The sequence below is a fragment of the Leucoraja erinacea genome, chromosome 2 (assembly GCF_028641065.1).
Source record: "Leucoraja erinacea ecotype New England chromosome 2, Leri_hhj_1, whole genome shotgun sequence".
Taxonomy (NCBI): Eukaryota; Metazoa; Chordata; class Chondrichthyes; order Rajiformes; family Rajidae; genus Leucoraja; species Leucoraja erinaceus.
In genome coordinates this window covers 50,236,798-50,252,144 of record NC_073378.1, presented here as the reverse complement: position 1 = coordinate 50,252,144, position 15,347 = coordinate 50,236,798, and the positions used below count along the sequence as shown (strand labels likewise).

General features: G+C 42.0%; 1 protein-coding gene across 1 annotated transcript in view; it reads left to right on the top strand.

Moving 5' to 3' along the window:
* Window positions 1–8,203, top strand: part of LOC129709921 (inactive phospholipase C-like protein 2) — a 251,709-nt gene extending 243,506 nt beyond the window's left edge. Inside the window, exon 6 of the mRNA XM_055656615.1 lies at window positions 3,991–8,203. Coding sequence (XP_055512590.1) covers window positions 3,991–4,233 — 243 coding nt within the window. The 3' untranslated portion in view covers window positions 4,234–8,203. The remainder of the gene's footprint in view (window positions 1–3,990) is intronic.
* Window positions 8,204–15,347: the final 7,144 nt, after the last annotated feature.

The window sequence follows — 15,347 nt, the reverse complement described above, 5'->3', positions numbered from 1 at the left end:
TTTGTGGATTGTCTCATACGAAAACAGCAAATAAAGCCTCAGTCGCGCTCAATTGCCCCCCTTAAAAATCAAATTGCCCCCCTGTGGGGCGTACGCCCCACGTTGGGAACCACTGCTCTAGGCTGTGACTGGTTCTCTACCCCACTGTGCATAGGAAGGCAGAGTCATTGAATAGATGCACAACAGAATTTGACAAAGATTTAAACTACAAGGGAATCGAGAGCTATGGGAAGAGAATGATGTTGAGATCATGATCAAATCTGCGGTGATCTAATTGAATGGTCTAATTGATGCTCAAGGAGCTGATCAGTCTTCTTATTTCCTTATAAAACCAGCATGCTCCAGATAAGTCTGCTTTTATGAACTGTGCACATAAAAATGCTTTAGTCATATTTCATTTGGGAGTAATGAACTGATTGAAATCTTTACCAAGCATTTTAAAATAAATAATGCAAGCAATCTGGCCTATTAGTAAAATTCTCTCCCATATGTCAAACCATTTGGTTTTGATCATTGGTTTATAGATACATGCTTCCCCATCAGTCTCTCACACTTTATTTTGTTTTTTATTAACCCCAGTTCAGTACTGATGCTGAATAATCACCTAGAACAGACTTATCCATCTTGCATCATGCTACGACCATATTTTGACTTTTAAAAAATCATCTATTATTTATTTGTGGACATCATATCTTGTTTATTTGTGCTTCTGCTTCATAATAGGCGAGTGGATGTTCAGTGCTGCCGAATGCGCTGATTCAGTTATGTGGTCCATTTCACTAAGCATATTTGCTGGAGCCAAAATCCAAGCACAGAAACCTCTCCATCCCTCACACCTTTTCCCTGTCAAACAATCATTTTGCAGCAGCAACCCATGTGACTTTTGAAAATACTCATTACATGCAATTAAACATTAATCATTCGGGGATGAGGAATCTCGTATTTCTATAAAAATAATACCAACTCTTGTAGAGTAAAATTCACCACTTTATCCCTTTGTTATGCTCAGGACTATCTATCTATCTATCTATCTATCTATCTATCTATCTATCTATCTATCTATCTATCTATCTATCTATCTATCTATCTATCTACCTATCTACCTATCTACCTATCTATCTATCTATCTATCTATCTATCTATCTATCTATCTATCTATCTATCTATCTATCTCTATACATGACTAAAACTCTGATCTTGTGCTCTTCCGGTTTGCGTGGTTTTTCTATTTGCACAAAAACGGTATACGATAGCGCTACGATTTTTTTGCCACCTTAAGGGCCTGTCCCACTTACTTATCCTTGGCACGCAAATTACGTGATCGTCGTCGCGTTGAGGTGCACGGGCATCGTATCGCAGCACGGGGCCGGTCCCACTGAGAAGCGCGGAGGGGTATGGAGTTGTGCACGACATCGCGCGGGGCTCCGAAATTTTTGTAGCAAACTAATTCTTTGCGCGCCAACGGCCTGTCGCGGAACAGACGGCCAAAGTGGGACAGGCCCAAGACCCTGGCGCGACGCAACGTCTCACCTTCAACAGCAGCAGAAGCAGGCAAACGATCGCCGAGCTCGGTCTGGGGCTCACGGCCGTTGCAGTCCGGATCCGTCCCCACTTCTACTCCCAGAGCGGGGCCAAGAAAATTGAAGATAGACACAAAATGCTGGAGTAACTCAGTGGGACCGGCAGCATCTCTGGAGAGAAGCAATGGGTGACGTTTCAAGTCAAGACACGAAACATCACCCATTGGTTCTCTCCAGAGATGCTGCTGGTCCCGCTGAGTTACTTCTGCATTTTGTGTCCATCTTAAAATGATGTCACGCGCTCCAGACGGCTGTGCGGTCAAATGACGTCGCGCACGACCTTCGCGGGACCATCGCACCTCAACGCGACCACAAGTTCGCGTAATTAGCGTGCCAAGGACACGTAAGTGGGACAGACCCTTTATTCGCCATTCTCCTGTGCTCAAATGCAACAAGTTTTATTCTGATCGATTGTACATTTTAAAAGGTATAAAGGTTTAAAAACCGCGCATGCGCAGATTGGTCTCCTCTCCTGTCAGTCAGTGCCACGCAGATTGGTCTCCTCTCCTGTCAGTCGCCTCGATGGCGACACCCCTTCCTGCACCATCGCCACACTGATTGGCCGGGTCCGCTGTCAGTCACGGGCGGCGCTTGTCTTGCCCGGCGAGGAGAATATAACGCTGAAGGTGCGGAGTGAGCATCACTAACGCTCCGCCGGCTAGAGAGTGGGTGGGGTCTACGTCTGCATCTACGTGCGCTTCCGTGGTACTGAGCTTCTACCCACAAGGGTTTCTACGCGGCGATCCAGGAGGCATCGGGACTGCGGCGGTGAGACCTCGCGGCGATGGAGCTCTGGCGCCTGTGGCCTCGCGGCACCGGTGGGGCCGAATATTGCAGAAATATTGCCGGTTTCAAAATACCCAGAGAAATCTATCTTCTTTTTTCAGTTTTTCCTGTCTCGTGTCTGGTGGGGGGGGAGGGGAAATAGAGGGGGGGGGGGGGGGGGGAAGGTAGGGAGTGGGGAATAGAGGAGGACAGTGGGGGGGTGATAGGGGATGTGAGGAGTGGGGGGTGGGGGTGGGGGACAGAGGGATAGGAGGGGGGGGTAGGGTGGTGAGAGGTGTTATGGAGTGGAGAGGGAGGGAGTGTGAGGGTAGGGGAGAGAGAGAGAGAGAGAGGTGAGGGAGGAATTGGGAGAGGGGAGAGGAAAGATACTGCGGAGGTGAGGAGGGAGAGTGGGGGGTTGAGGGAGAGGAGGGGGTAGGGAAGGAGAGGGGGGAAAGTGGGGAGGTGAGGAAGGAGGGTGGGGGAGGAGGGGAATAGAGGAAGAGAAGAGGGAGTGGGGGAGGTCAGGAGTAAGGGGCTAGAGGGATAGGAGGGGGGTAGGGAGAGAGTGAGGAGTTATGGAGGGAGGTAAGGAGTGACGGGATTGGGGAAATGAGAGGTGAGGGAGGGATTGGGGGAGGGGAGGTGGAGAAGGGAAAGAAGAGGGAGGGTGAAGAGGAGGGGGAGGGAGTGCTGGGGGATGAGGGGAAATGAGCTGCGCCTGCGCAGTTGGGGGCTATGCGTGAGTGGTGAAATATTGCGTTGGAGGAACGGGTGAGTGGTGGAATATTGGTTTGGTTGTGCAGACCCAAGAGGTCTGCACTTGGTCTAGTGAAACAATAAAACTTTAATCTAGGTAGGTAGCATAAATAGCCGTTTCAAATACATAATAAATTTGAAGAGGAAGTTAGGTGTGTATTTTTCAAGGTAATTTACACGGTAATTTCACATCAGAACAAACTTATTTCATTACATTCAAGGAAACATTTAAAGGCCATTTAACCACTTATTTTACTGATTATATTCTTCATTGATTCCTAATGACATGTCCATAAATTGATCACTGGAGTCTTCCTGGGATTCCTCAGCACTATATCTGGAAATTATCTTTCAGATCTTTGCCAAGTTGAACCAGCAATGGATCTGACATTCTCATTAATTTCAGTGTGAATTGTACAGCAAATGACCATGAAGTAAAGTTACTCATTTGAAATTATTTTGTTTTACTTGACGTTGTTAATTATTTGGATAATTTATTGTGTTTAAATTAACTTTTCTTTGTTTCTTATTCCTTATTTATATCAATTGTAAGTTTTTTTGTTGTTTCTGATTGCCAGTGGTATTTAAAATCCATTACAAATCAAATTTAGCTTTTATGGTTGCAAGAATTCTGCTTTCGACTTTGCTTGCTGTCACAGTATGTGAGGTCTTCAACAACCAAGCCTCCTCGCTACCAGAGGAGGATCTGTCACCATTAGGGCAATACTCTGGAATCCATGATGAACAGGATCAATAAGATTATCCCTCCACATACAAAGTTACCCACTATCTCAGAGTTTTCCCCCTTCATCTTTGCTTTGTGCACTTTGTACATACATAAGCAATTTGTTTAACTTGTGCTTTGTGAACTATTTACTGTCTACAGGGGCAAGCTGATCTGCTGAAGCATGCTAAAATTGAAGCCTTGGACAACCTGAAGCAAATCCATTATGCTGCAGTGTCTTGTGGTCTGAACAAGCCAGGCACTGGGAATGCAGAACCGTCCAAGCCAAGGCGAAGCCTCGAGGCCATACCTGAGAAGGAAGGTGTGGATATTGGATCTGGGGACCAAGCTGCAGAATGTCACAACAATACAACCACTGAAAAATCCATCAAAGCTGCCAAATGAAAGCAATCACGTGTAACATTTGGTTTGCACTTGAAAGCCTTCTCGGGTTGGTTGGTTTTAATACTTTGGGAATTCTAAAGCACAATTCTGAGTCTTGGTATAATGTGACAAATGGAGCAATGAATGTAACACTTCTCCAAGTGAAAACATACTACTAGTGATGGAAAATTACTACTGCTCTCAACAAGCTGCGGACTTGCCATTGAATGTTCATCTGCCAAACTAATATGTATATATGATGTCACAAATAATCAGTTAAAGTGTAACTTTTTTTCTAGTAACTTATGCTGCCTTTTTACATTCTTTTTGTAAATGTAACATTTCTCTAGATACCTAAAATACATGTCTGCATTTAAGTACAAAATAGTTGTTATACAGAAGAATATGTGAAGTATATATAAATACAAGTGTCTGTGTGAAACCACCTAAACATTGCAAAGCTTGTTGAGCCATAAGTGGAATCACGAATCATTGATTGTGGTCACTGAGCATCAGTGCACTTTACAATGACCATTAATCAAGGAAACGCTGGATAAATTCTACTGTAAATCCTGCCCTATAGAGATAATTGTTAATGTTAAACAAAAACATTTGAAGTGCTTGTACCCAGCGTCTGGTGACCAAATAGGCAGCAGCTTTTTTGCAAGTTGTTGTAATATATATATATATATATGTTTTATTTCACAAAGTGGAAAAGTTAGGCTTATTAATTTCCACAAGAAAGGATTCCAAGTTATTCATGCAGTGCACTACCAGCAGCCATGATCTTCCATATTGCTGAATGTATCTGATTCACTGGGAAAGAAAGGCAATTCTTTCATCTCTTTCGTACGGACACAAGAAAATATGAACAGGAATAGGCAACCAAGCCACAAGCTTGCCCAGCCATTCATGATATGATTATGGTTTATCTATGTTGGCCTCATCCTCTTCTGTGCCAGTTCCTCCTAACTCAATTCCCTGACCTTTCAAACATTTGCCTTTCTCCATATTAAACGTATCAAATATCTGCCCTCCACCACCTTTGGGACAGAGAATTCCAGAGATTCATTCCTCTCTAAGAGAAGAACCTCAGTGTTAAGTGACTAGCCCTAAATGTTGTAGTTCTGTCCCTTGTTCATGACTCTCCCACTATTGGAAACATCTCCACATTTACCCTGTCAAGCCCTTAAAATAATAAAATATAATTATTTTATATATTTGAATAAATGTATTATTTTTCTAAATTTCAAGACATACAGACCCAACCTGTCCAGGCCCTCGATAGGACAACATTGTGGGAATTCACTCTGAATTATTTGAAAACAACAATATAAAATAAAATGTTAATATCATCATTGTTAGCAGTCTTGAACCAATCAAACAGTTGTTGGGTTATAGAACGGAGCAGCAACAAAAGTTTGCATTTAAAAAAAAATAAAGTCCATTTGAAATCCTCCCAAATTAGTGGTCTAGTGTGCGAAATAGTTGTTGCTACAGCCTTTTGTAAAGGGATTGTAAGTATGTTGTGATGTGAACAAATTTGCTGCTCTGTTTTTTAAGTTATGTACTTTCAATGATAGGTGAGAAAAGTCAGAAGAATTTTTTTACCAAACCTTGCTCCTTGTGGTCAAAAAGAAACCTGGAAGAGTAAATGAAAATTGTATAAGCTTAGAAATCCCTCTACAGTGCTTCCAGCTAGCCTCGGAGACTGTTTGCCAATCCCTCAAATATCCAATTTTGTCCCCACTTTGATTCTGGAAGTTTGCTAATGCACAAGACATTATAATCTGTCCCCTCTTCCTGTGCTGTATTTCTGGCTCTTAATATTTGTGAAAATCAGAAACTTATCATTTCGGTTCAATTGATCAATCCTCTCGTTATTATTTAATGACTCCTTTGTTTTCAGTTCTTGAAGCTTCTTAAACAGTCTGTGCAGTGCATGGGCAGATTCCCTTGAGCATTCACATCATAGAAAGAATCGTGTGCGTGTTGTTCATAGAGGAAATTTAGGTGGACTCACTGCAGCCTGTGATTCCTTCAACTCAAACATCTGTGGCATTGTGACTATATCCCAGTCAGTGGAAGGAAAAGTCTACCCTGCAGTGCGTTAGGTCAGTCATTAGTTTTCTTGTCTTTCCTTTTACTTACCCGGAAATCTTTGGTGCAGAATGGCTGACCGATCTGTGAACACAGAAATCCAGGCCTGGCCATTCATCACTTGCTAGAATTTATGATATTGTGGCTATCTTTCATTATTTAATCATCAGAGAAAAACTACTTTTCCTTGGGTACAAGAAATCTATAAAGATAGATGTTTCTACTCTCTTTGCACTGATATGACACAGTAGATAGTTCACGTTCTATAAAAGCTATGCAGTGAAATTCTTGGAATTAAATTTGAAAAGGTTATCTAGTGATGGCAAAATCTTAACTTATTTATGCCCATATTTAATTTATAACTTTAAAATATATTTTCGTCTTATATCTGAGAATTTGGAGTATAAATTTGTTATTCTATAACATATACAGATGGGGGAAAAATAATCATTTTGAAGCCCCATGAAATAGCAGATGCTTAAATATCGAGCATAAAACAAACTGCTATAGGATCTTGGCAGGTCAGGCAGGATCTGTGGAGGGAAAAGGATTGGGACCTTTCTTGGGTCTTTCTTCAGACTGAGGAAAGGTCACGACCTGGCACGTTATCTGTCCATTTTCCTTCACTGAAGAACAACATGTGACTGACTGAGTTCCTCCAGAAGTTTTCTACATCTGTGTTTTCTCTGCCCAGGATTCAAACCCAGTTTATTCCCTTCTCTAAGGAGCAACCACACCAATGGTCCATGCCAGAATCCTCCAATGGAAACAAATGGGCAAAGTCTCTAGTCGGCAGCTGTTTGGGTCAGTTTTGTCACAGGAAAATCATGGGTGATCTTATCAATCTGAATCCTGAATAAACTCAACATCGGAGCATCCACAGTTCTCAAGTAAAGAATCGCAGGGGCACATGACCTTCTGAGTAAAGGAATTTCTTCAAGCCTCGTTTCCAAGACTGAACCCATTTCTTGAGACTGTACGTTATGTTTCTAAACTCTCCAGTTAGAGAAAACTGCCTCAGAATGCCAGCCGTGTCAATGTTTCAGAATCTTACGTGCTTCAATCAGATTACTTGCATTTTCCCAAACACCAATAAGAAGTGACCCATGCTATTAAATCTCCTTTCATAGAAAACTCTCTTATCCCTGAAACTCTGCAAATGAACCTCTGCAAGTGCTGCCTCGAAGGCATGTAGATCTTTTCTTAGTTATGAAGATCCAAACTACACACAAATTTCCTGGTGTGATTTAACCAAAGCTCTGCACAGATACATAAAGGCATCCTTACTCTGCACTCTAAACCTTTTGAAAGAAAGACCAAGATTCCACTTATATTCTCAAGTTCTTCCTTTACCTGCATCCTGACTTTCCGTACTTGCATTTCTGCTTATCACCTACCATGTGTTCCATATTTGTTCCATCTCCCTCTTCCCCACCTGGTTCCACCTGTCTTTCACCCCCTCCCCATCTCGTTTCACCTTCCACAAAGCAGCGTTTATGGCATCCCTCTCCCCCAAACTATGACTGTTTACTGCTCCTCTGACTACTTTCCAGTTCCCTTTCAATCTTGATGCAGGATCCTCAGCTGAAATATTTACATACACCTTTTGTCTCCATAGATGCTAGTTGATTCAAAGCATCTTGTGCTATACTATTCTATACTCTATCTGTTTCTGTTTGAGACTCCAGCACCTGCAGTCTTGATTATAAATCTTTAGATTAATATCAGTAAAATTCTGTAAAATGCCAAAATAAATCCTCGATTTGGTGCATTGTCCTTAAGCTTTTTAGATGGTTTAAAATATTTGGAAAACCTTCCGAACTCCATTTTCCTTTCACTATACATAAATATGTAATTTTCTAGTAAGGTAGACACAAAATGCTGGAGTAACTCAGCGGGTGAGGCTGAATCTCTGGGGAGAAGGAATGGGCGACGTTTCGGGTCGAGACCTTTTTTGAAGAACGGTCTCGACCTGAAACGTCGCCCATTCCTTCTCTCCAGAGATGCTGCCTTACCCGCTGAGTTACTCCAGCATTTTGTGTCTACCTTCGATTTAAACCATCTGCAGTTCTTTCTCACTAATTTTCCACTACCATCCAAATAGAGTTAACTTGCAAATCTGTCATCTGTTAGATTTTTCTTTTGACATGCGTCAGAAGTAAATTGTAAAAGATAACTTAAAACCTCAAAAAATATGAAAAAGTGTCTGTTTCTTTAATATTAACAGAATTTATCACATATTGATCTATTTGAGGTGTCCTAAATATTTAAAGGGAAATTTGCAAACCTAGCTTATTCAAGAACACAGGTCATCAGTTTGGGTCTCATTGTCCAGGTGTTACCACTTCTTCTCTGCCACATTTTCTTGCTTTAAATTCTTTGAGCATCTTCGTAGAACGTTCGTGACTAGTTTCCATGTTTATTAGTGGATTCCTATTCTCCATTGGTTGGTCCAGAAATCTGTGCACGTCTGTAAAATGTTTTCCATCTATGGAGATTAAATAATAGCATATTTTATTTGAGAGCAAAAGGATGTGAATTAGCGTCCACTAAATTGAAACATTATTTTCTTAAAACAAGTATGAGCAATTTACAAGTAGTCCGTGATAATTTACAGCTTGTTTTCTTATAATTGGATGATCTTTTGAATAAATCAAGCCTTGTTTTATCAATGTCCTATGCTGCAGATTATCCAGCTGACCCTTCATCTGTATGGAGAACAGATACAAATTGTAAGTAACACATAAAGCATCATTTGCAAAACCCAACTCAGAAGTTCCATAATGGGACCCATTCCAGCGAATCTGTTGATAATTGTTCATGACCTGGGGCATTCATCCTTCTAGACTGTCCATCAAACTTACTTCTATCAACTGGGTACATTTTGCCAATTAGACCATGAACAACATCCATCTGATAAAGGAGAAAAAGGGTACCATCACCACTTGCGTACTTGAACTGAGCCACATTTTGCCCATTCGCACTTGACTCAACCATGCAGAAGTATTATAGCTCAATAAGTGTTTCTGGCCTTATGCGATGATGATTAGATCATCAAAGAAAGTACTCAGTGTAAGCTTTGCATGTTTATAGATCCATGACTTAGTTGCTCAAAAACAACGTGCAGAAAATTGTACAGGAAGCTGATTTTATTAACTGTGAACACAACGAAAATCAGTAATTATTGGCAATGTTATTTTTGTTACATGACTGTCTAAAATTCAACTAAAATCTTCCAAATCAAGAAAATAAATTACTATATATCACAATTTTAAAATCCTATGTGACTTATCAAAGTGCAACTGCAACATCAATTCTAAATTTAACAATACAATGTCAACTTCATTCGATCCCAGCACAGTGACCTTTTGAGTAATGATCTGTTTTAATATAAAACCTATTGAATTTCAGAATGTAGTGGAGAAATCTATAACTGAAATCAAATACTGATTTCCGAACATTAAAGAGAAATATTTGAAAATTATGTAAGGGAACTGCTCTATAACTATATCAGAATATAAGAAAATGGTTTAAATCAATCGTCGTCAGGGTCTCAGACAGGACAAATAATTTAAGGCATCTGCTCAAGTTTGGAACTGATAAATTCTTGAAATTTAAAAAAATTATGTAAGTTGCAAAAATTTAATATATATTTTCATCATTATATGTATATAAGATATGTAAAACAATAGTTCTCATCATTGCAAAGCAACTATTAGACCAGCGGTTCTTAACCTGGGGGTCATTTGGGGTTTTTCCGGGGGTCATGAAGGGGTTATAAATAACATTTCAATTTGTTGAGCCCATTTTTAGGAACCTAACAAAGGTACATACCACACCGTATTTTGTTTGCGTATGCGTGTACGTATACGCACACGAACTGTGTGCGTTGTGAACCATGTCTGCCAAGAAGCGCACGTATAGTGAAGTATTTCTCAAGTTCGGCTTCACAAGCATTGTTCAAAAATCCGTGGTCAAGCCACAATGTGTTATCTGTGCCAAGGTTTTGAGCCACGAGTGCATGAAGCCCAGTCCACAGCGACCAGTCCACAGCGACCTGGCGGGGAAGGGCATGGAAAAATGAAAAGAAGCCGCACTCAAGGGTTCCCGCATCGATTTGACGGGTCACTGGGTCACTGCGCTCATCAAAATGAAGCAGCACTGGAGGCTTCATACTGGATTGCTTATCGAATCGCACAGACTAAGAAACCTCACACCATCGGTGAAGAGCTTATCAAGCCATGCCTTCTCGAAGCAGTGAAGTTGGTGCTGGAGGAACAGCAGTCAAACAAGTTCAGGCAGAGATCCCTTTCGAATTACACAGTCAAAAGCCGAATCTCGGATATCAGTAATGATATTGCGCTGCAAGTAATGAGCGCTGTGAAGAGCAGTCCAGTGTATTCACTGCAACTGGACGAGTCAACAGATGTTGCCTCACGTTCCCAACTGCTAGTCTACATTCGTTACCTCGACGGAGAAGCCATGAAGGAGGAGCACCTGTTCTCTGAGCCATTGGCCACCACCACTCGGGGAGAAGATGTGTTCAGAATGCTAGTAGCCCTCATCAAACATGAGCTTGGTTGGGAACGACCTGTCGGGGTGTGTACAGATGGGGCACTTTCCATGGTCGGATGCAGATCCGGCCTCAAAGCCTTTGTGAAGGATGTCACTCCCCATGTCTCGTTTACCCACTGCAAGATACATTGCCATGCTTTAGCGATGACGACTCTCCCTCCTGGTCTTCGTGAAGTGCTTTCAGATATGGTGAAGATTGTGCACCACATCCGAGGGAATCTTCAGAGCGATGTGTGAAGAAATGGGCGCCGATTTCACTGTTCTGATATTCCACCCAGAGGTGCGCTGGCTTTAGCGTGGTAAAGTTCTCCATTGTGTGATTTAACTTCGAGAGGAAATAGCGCTGTTCTTGGAGAGAGGGTGTACCGAGAAGGAGAATCAGCTTCATGAAAAGATGCAAGATGAACTGTTCGTGATGAAGGTTGCTTACTTGGCTGAGCTCTTCACCGAGGTGAATTCCTTGAACCTGTCACTTCAAGGAAACCTCCCAATGTTACACACGGCTCATGACAAAGTGGCAGCGTTCAGGAGAAGATTCACCTTTACCAGAGAAGAGTCCAGGACGGTGACACGACTATCTTCCCTGAGATGACGACACTCCTGGATGCTACGCCAGATGCTGAATGCCACTTCCACGAGGAGATCTCAACCCACCTTCTGGCAATTAGCAAAGTCATCGAATGTCACTTCCCCGGACTGGACGATCGCTCTCGTGATGAATGGATCGTCCGACCCTTTTCCGTTGAAGACGGTGCCATCAACAATACTGACCTGGCTGCGAAGGTTGAATTTTACCGAATTTGTGAAAAGGCGCAGCTCAAGAGTAACTTCATGGAACAAGAGCTCGCCACATTTTGGCTGAAAGTGAAGGACTGCCCTGTTGTTTCGAAGAGGGCTCTGACCTATTGGCCCAGTCTCCCTCAACCTATCGCTGTGAGGCTGGATTCTCAACAATGGTAACTCTGAAAATGAAGGCACGCAATAGGCTTGTGATCGACGCTGACATCAATCGACGCCTGTCGACCATTTGTTTTCGTTTTGATCGCCTGATGGCTGCAAAGCAATTTCTGACATCCTATTGACTGAGCATTGGCAGACATGTTTTAATAAATCGGGCTGGTTTTTTTCAATTTTTGTTTCGAGGGCTCACGGTACTGACCAAGAATGTTTGATTGGGTCGTGGGGCCAAAAAGGTTAAGAACCACTTTATTAGGACCATTATGATTAATATTATCGTGTCTGATAAGGTTAAGTGAGGAAAGTGAAACATTGTAATTAGTCGTGTTTTGCCAAAATACAGAAATATTACTGGAGTATTTAAAAGATTCATGTCATGAAAAAATACTGGAAATAATCAACAGATCAGACAACATCTGAAGAGGGAGAAAGTGAGTTGATGTTTTAGGTTGATGACCTTCAATCAGACAGGTCATTGGAAGGGACTGATGTTGTTGGGGATGCCTGATTTTGTTCTTTGTTTTGTCCTGTTTGACCATGGTACTTTCATCTGTTCACCACTGCCAGTAACACTGAACTCTTAATTAACGTAATTAACACCAAAACAAAATGTTCACTGGTTCTTTGCTATGATGGGAGCAATTACATTGAAAAGAAATGTCACTAGTTTACTTATAAATGCAACGATACTGTGAAGAAATGTTTTTTTATTAAAGGTAATTTGAAATCAATTGTTCTGCTTTAATGCAACATGCATATTACGTATTTTACCTGAAAGATTATATTTTCAGATTAAAATACTTTCCCTAAAAGTCAAAACAACACTTTGGCCCAACTCGCCCCTGCTGCCAATCTAACCATCTAAGCAAGACACACATTTGCCCAAGAAGGGTTTGTCTGAAGAAGGGTTTCGGCCCGAAACGTTGCCTATTACCTTCGCTCCATAGATGCTGCTGCACCCGCTGAGTTTCTCCAGCTTTTTTGTGTACCTTCGATTCTCCAGCATCTGCAGTTCCTTCTTAAACACATTTGCCCAAGTTTGACCCATGACCGTCAAAACTTTTCCCATCCCAAATCCTAATTCTATTCTTATTTACTGATCTTAAAAGGTAAAAATAATGTATATTGACTCCATTTTTAAATTATAGGTCAATTATTAAATTGATTCAGTTCCATGGTCCACTGACAAACGGTTAAGAGCTTCAATGTCTTTGTTGTGAATATTACCAATGATCTGTCATGGACCAACCATATTGAAGAAGTGACAGGCAAAAAACCACATAAATGCCTTTACTTCGTGAGGAGACTCAGGAAATGTGGCATGTCTCCAATGACTCTAACAAACGTCCATGTTGTGTTGCATCACAGCTGTTTCAGAACAGCTCGGCCCAAGACCACAACAAATTGCAAAGTTGTAGATGTACACCAGTCAATCACACAAACCTGACTCCATCTACACTTCATGACTTCAGATTTTTATCACCCCCATCAGTTCTTTTACCCACTCTCGTCGGGCAGAACATACAGAACCTTGAAAGAACACACCACCAGACTTAGGAACAGCTTCTTAAGCTCTGCTATCAGGCTTCCAAATGGTCCTTCCACAGCTGGGGTGCAGTCTGATTCTCCTCCACCTCGTTATGGACTTTGGACTTTGTCTCTCGAACAGTCGTGCTATAATGCTGAGAACTATATTCTGCACCCTGTATCTTTCCCTATTGTAGTTGAGTTTGGCTTGATTGTATTTATATGTGGTATTTATCTAATTTGATTGGATAGCATGCAAAACTTTTAGACTTTTAGAATTTAGAGATACAGTGTGGGAGCAGGCCATCGACCCACTGAGTCTGCGCCGACCAGCATTCACCCCGTACACTAACACCATCCTACACACTAGGGACAATTTAACCAAAGCCAATTAACCTACAAATCTGTATGTGTCTGTAGTGTGGAGGAAAATCGGAGCACCCGAAGAAACTCCACCCGGTCACAGGGAGAACGTACAAACTCAGTATACACAGCACCTGTAGTCACGATCTGGCATTGTAAGATTCAGATTCAGATTCAATTTTAATTGTCATTGTCAGTGTACAGTACAGAGACAACGAAATGCATTTAGCATCTCCCTTGAAGAGCGACATAGCAAACGATTTGAATAAATAATAATAAGTGTCCGGGGTGGGGGGGGTGGTGATTGGCAGTCACCGAGGTACGTTGTTGAGTAGAGTGACAGCCGCCGGAAAGAAGCTGTTCCATGGACAACGGAGAACCTGTAGCGCCTCAATGGTAGGAGGGTAAACGTATTGGCGATGCTGAGCGCCCTCCGCAGAAGCTATGGACAGACTCAATGGACAGCGAATATCGGTGATGCTGAAATTGGGACCACCCTCTGCAATGCCTTCCGGTCGGAGACAAGCACTGGAGTAAAAACACCTACTGCTGATTAACTGCCTTTTCATTGTACTTCGGTGTACATGTGACAATAATAAACATAAACTTATTGCCTGGTAGAAGTGTGCAAGAAGACAGAATATCCTGAAATTGGAGAAAAGTAGAGAACACTGGAGAAAACACCTAGATTAACCGGCCTTTTCCTGTCTCTTCAAGAACAATTTCTTCCGAGCACACATTTTTAGGCAGTTCTCCGTGATCATCATAACAAAATATTGGCAGTGGCTTGGTTGCACATCTGTTCCCTAGATTCTGAGGAGACTGATGAGGGTGATGAGGGAACTGCCGACTCTGCCATGGGAGAACAGAAGGTTGGGTGATAAGGTGGACAGCTTGTGAAATCCTCTACTCAACACATGTCCTCCAGCCCCAATCTTGGGCAGGACATCAACCCCCAGAAGATCAGAAGAAGCACAACCAAAAAGTGCCACATCTATGTGAGGTCATAAAGTCATGTGATGGGAGTAGAATTAGGCCATTCAGCCCATCAAGTCCACTCCACCATTCAATCATGGCTGATCTTTCCCTCCTAACCCCATTCTCCTATCTTCTCCCCATAACCTCTGACACCTGTACTAATCAAAAATTTATCTCTGCCTTAAAAATATCCACTGACGGCCTCTACAGCCCTTTGAGGCAAAGAATTCCACAGATTCACCACCTTCTGACTCGTGAAATTTCTCTTCATCTACTTCCTAAAAGAACCTCCTTTAATTCTTAGGCTATGACGTCTAGTCCTAGACTCTCCCACTAGTGGAAATATCCTCTCCACATCCACTTTATCCAAGTCTTTCACTATTCTGTATGTTTCAATGAGGTGTCCCCTCATTCTTCTAAACTCTGGCCCAGTGCCGACAAACGTCCATCATAGATTAACCTACTAATTCCTGGGATCATTCTTGTAAACCTCCTCTGGATCCTCTCCAGAGCCAGCACATCCTTCCTCAGATGTGGTGCTCAAAATTGCTCACAATATTCCAAATGCGGCCTTAACAACGCCTTATAGAGCCTCAACATGACATCCCTGACCTTGGCACAGGACAGAGCAACAC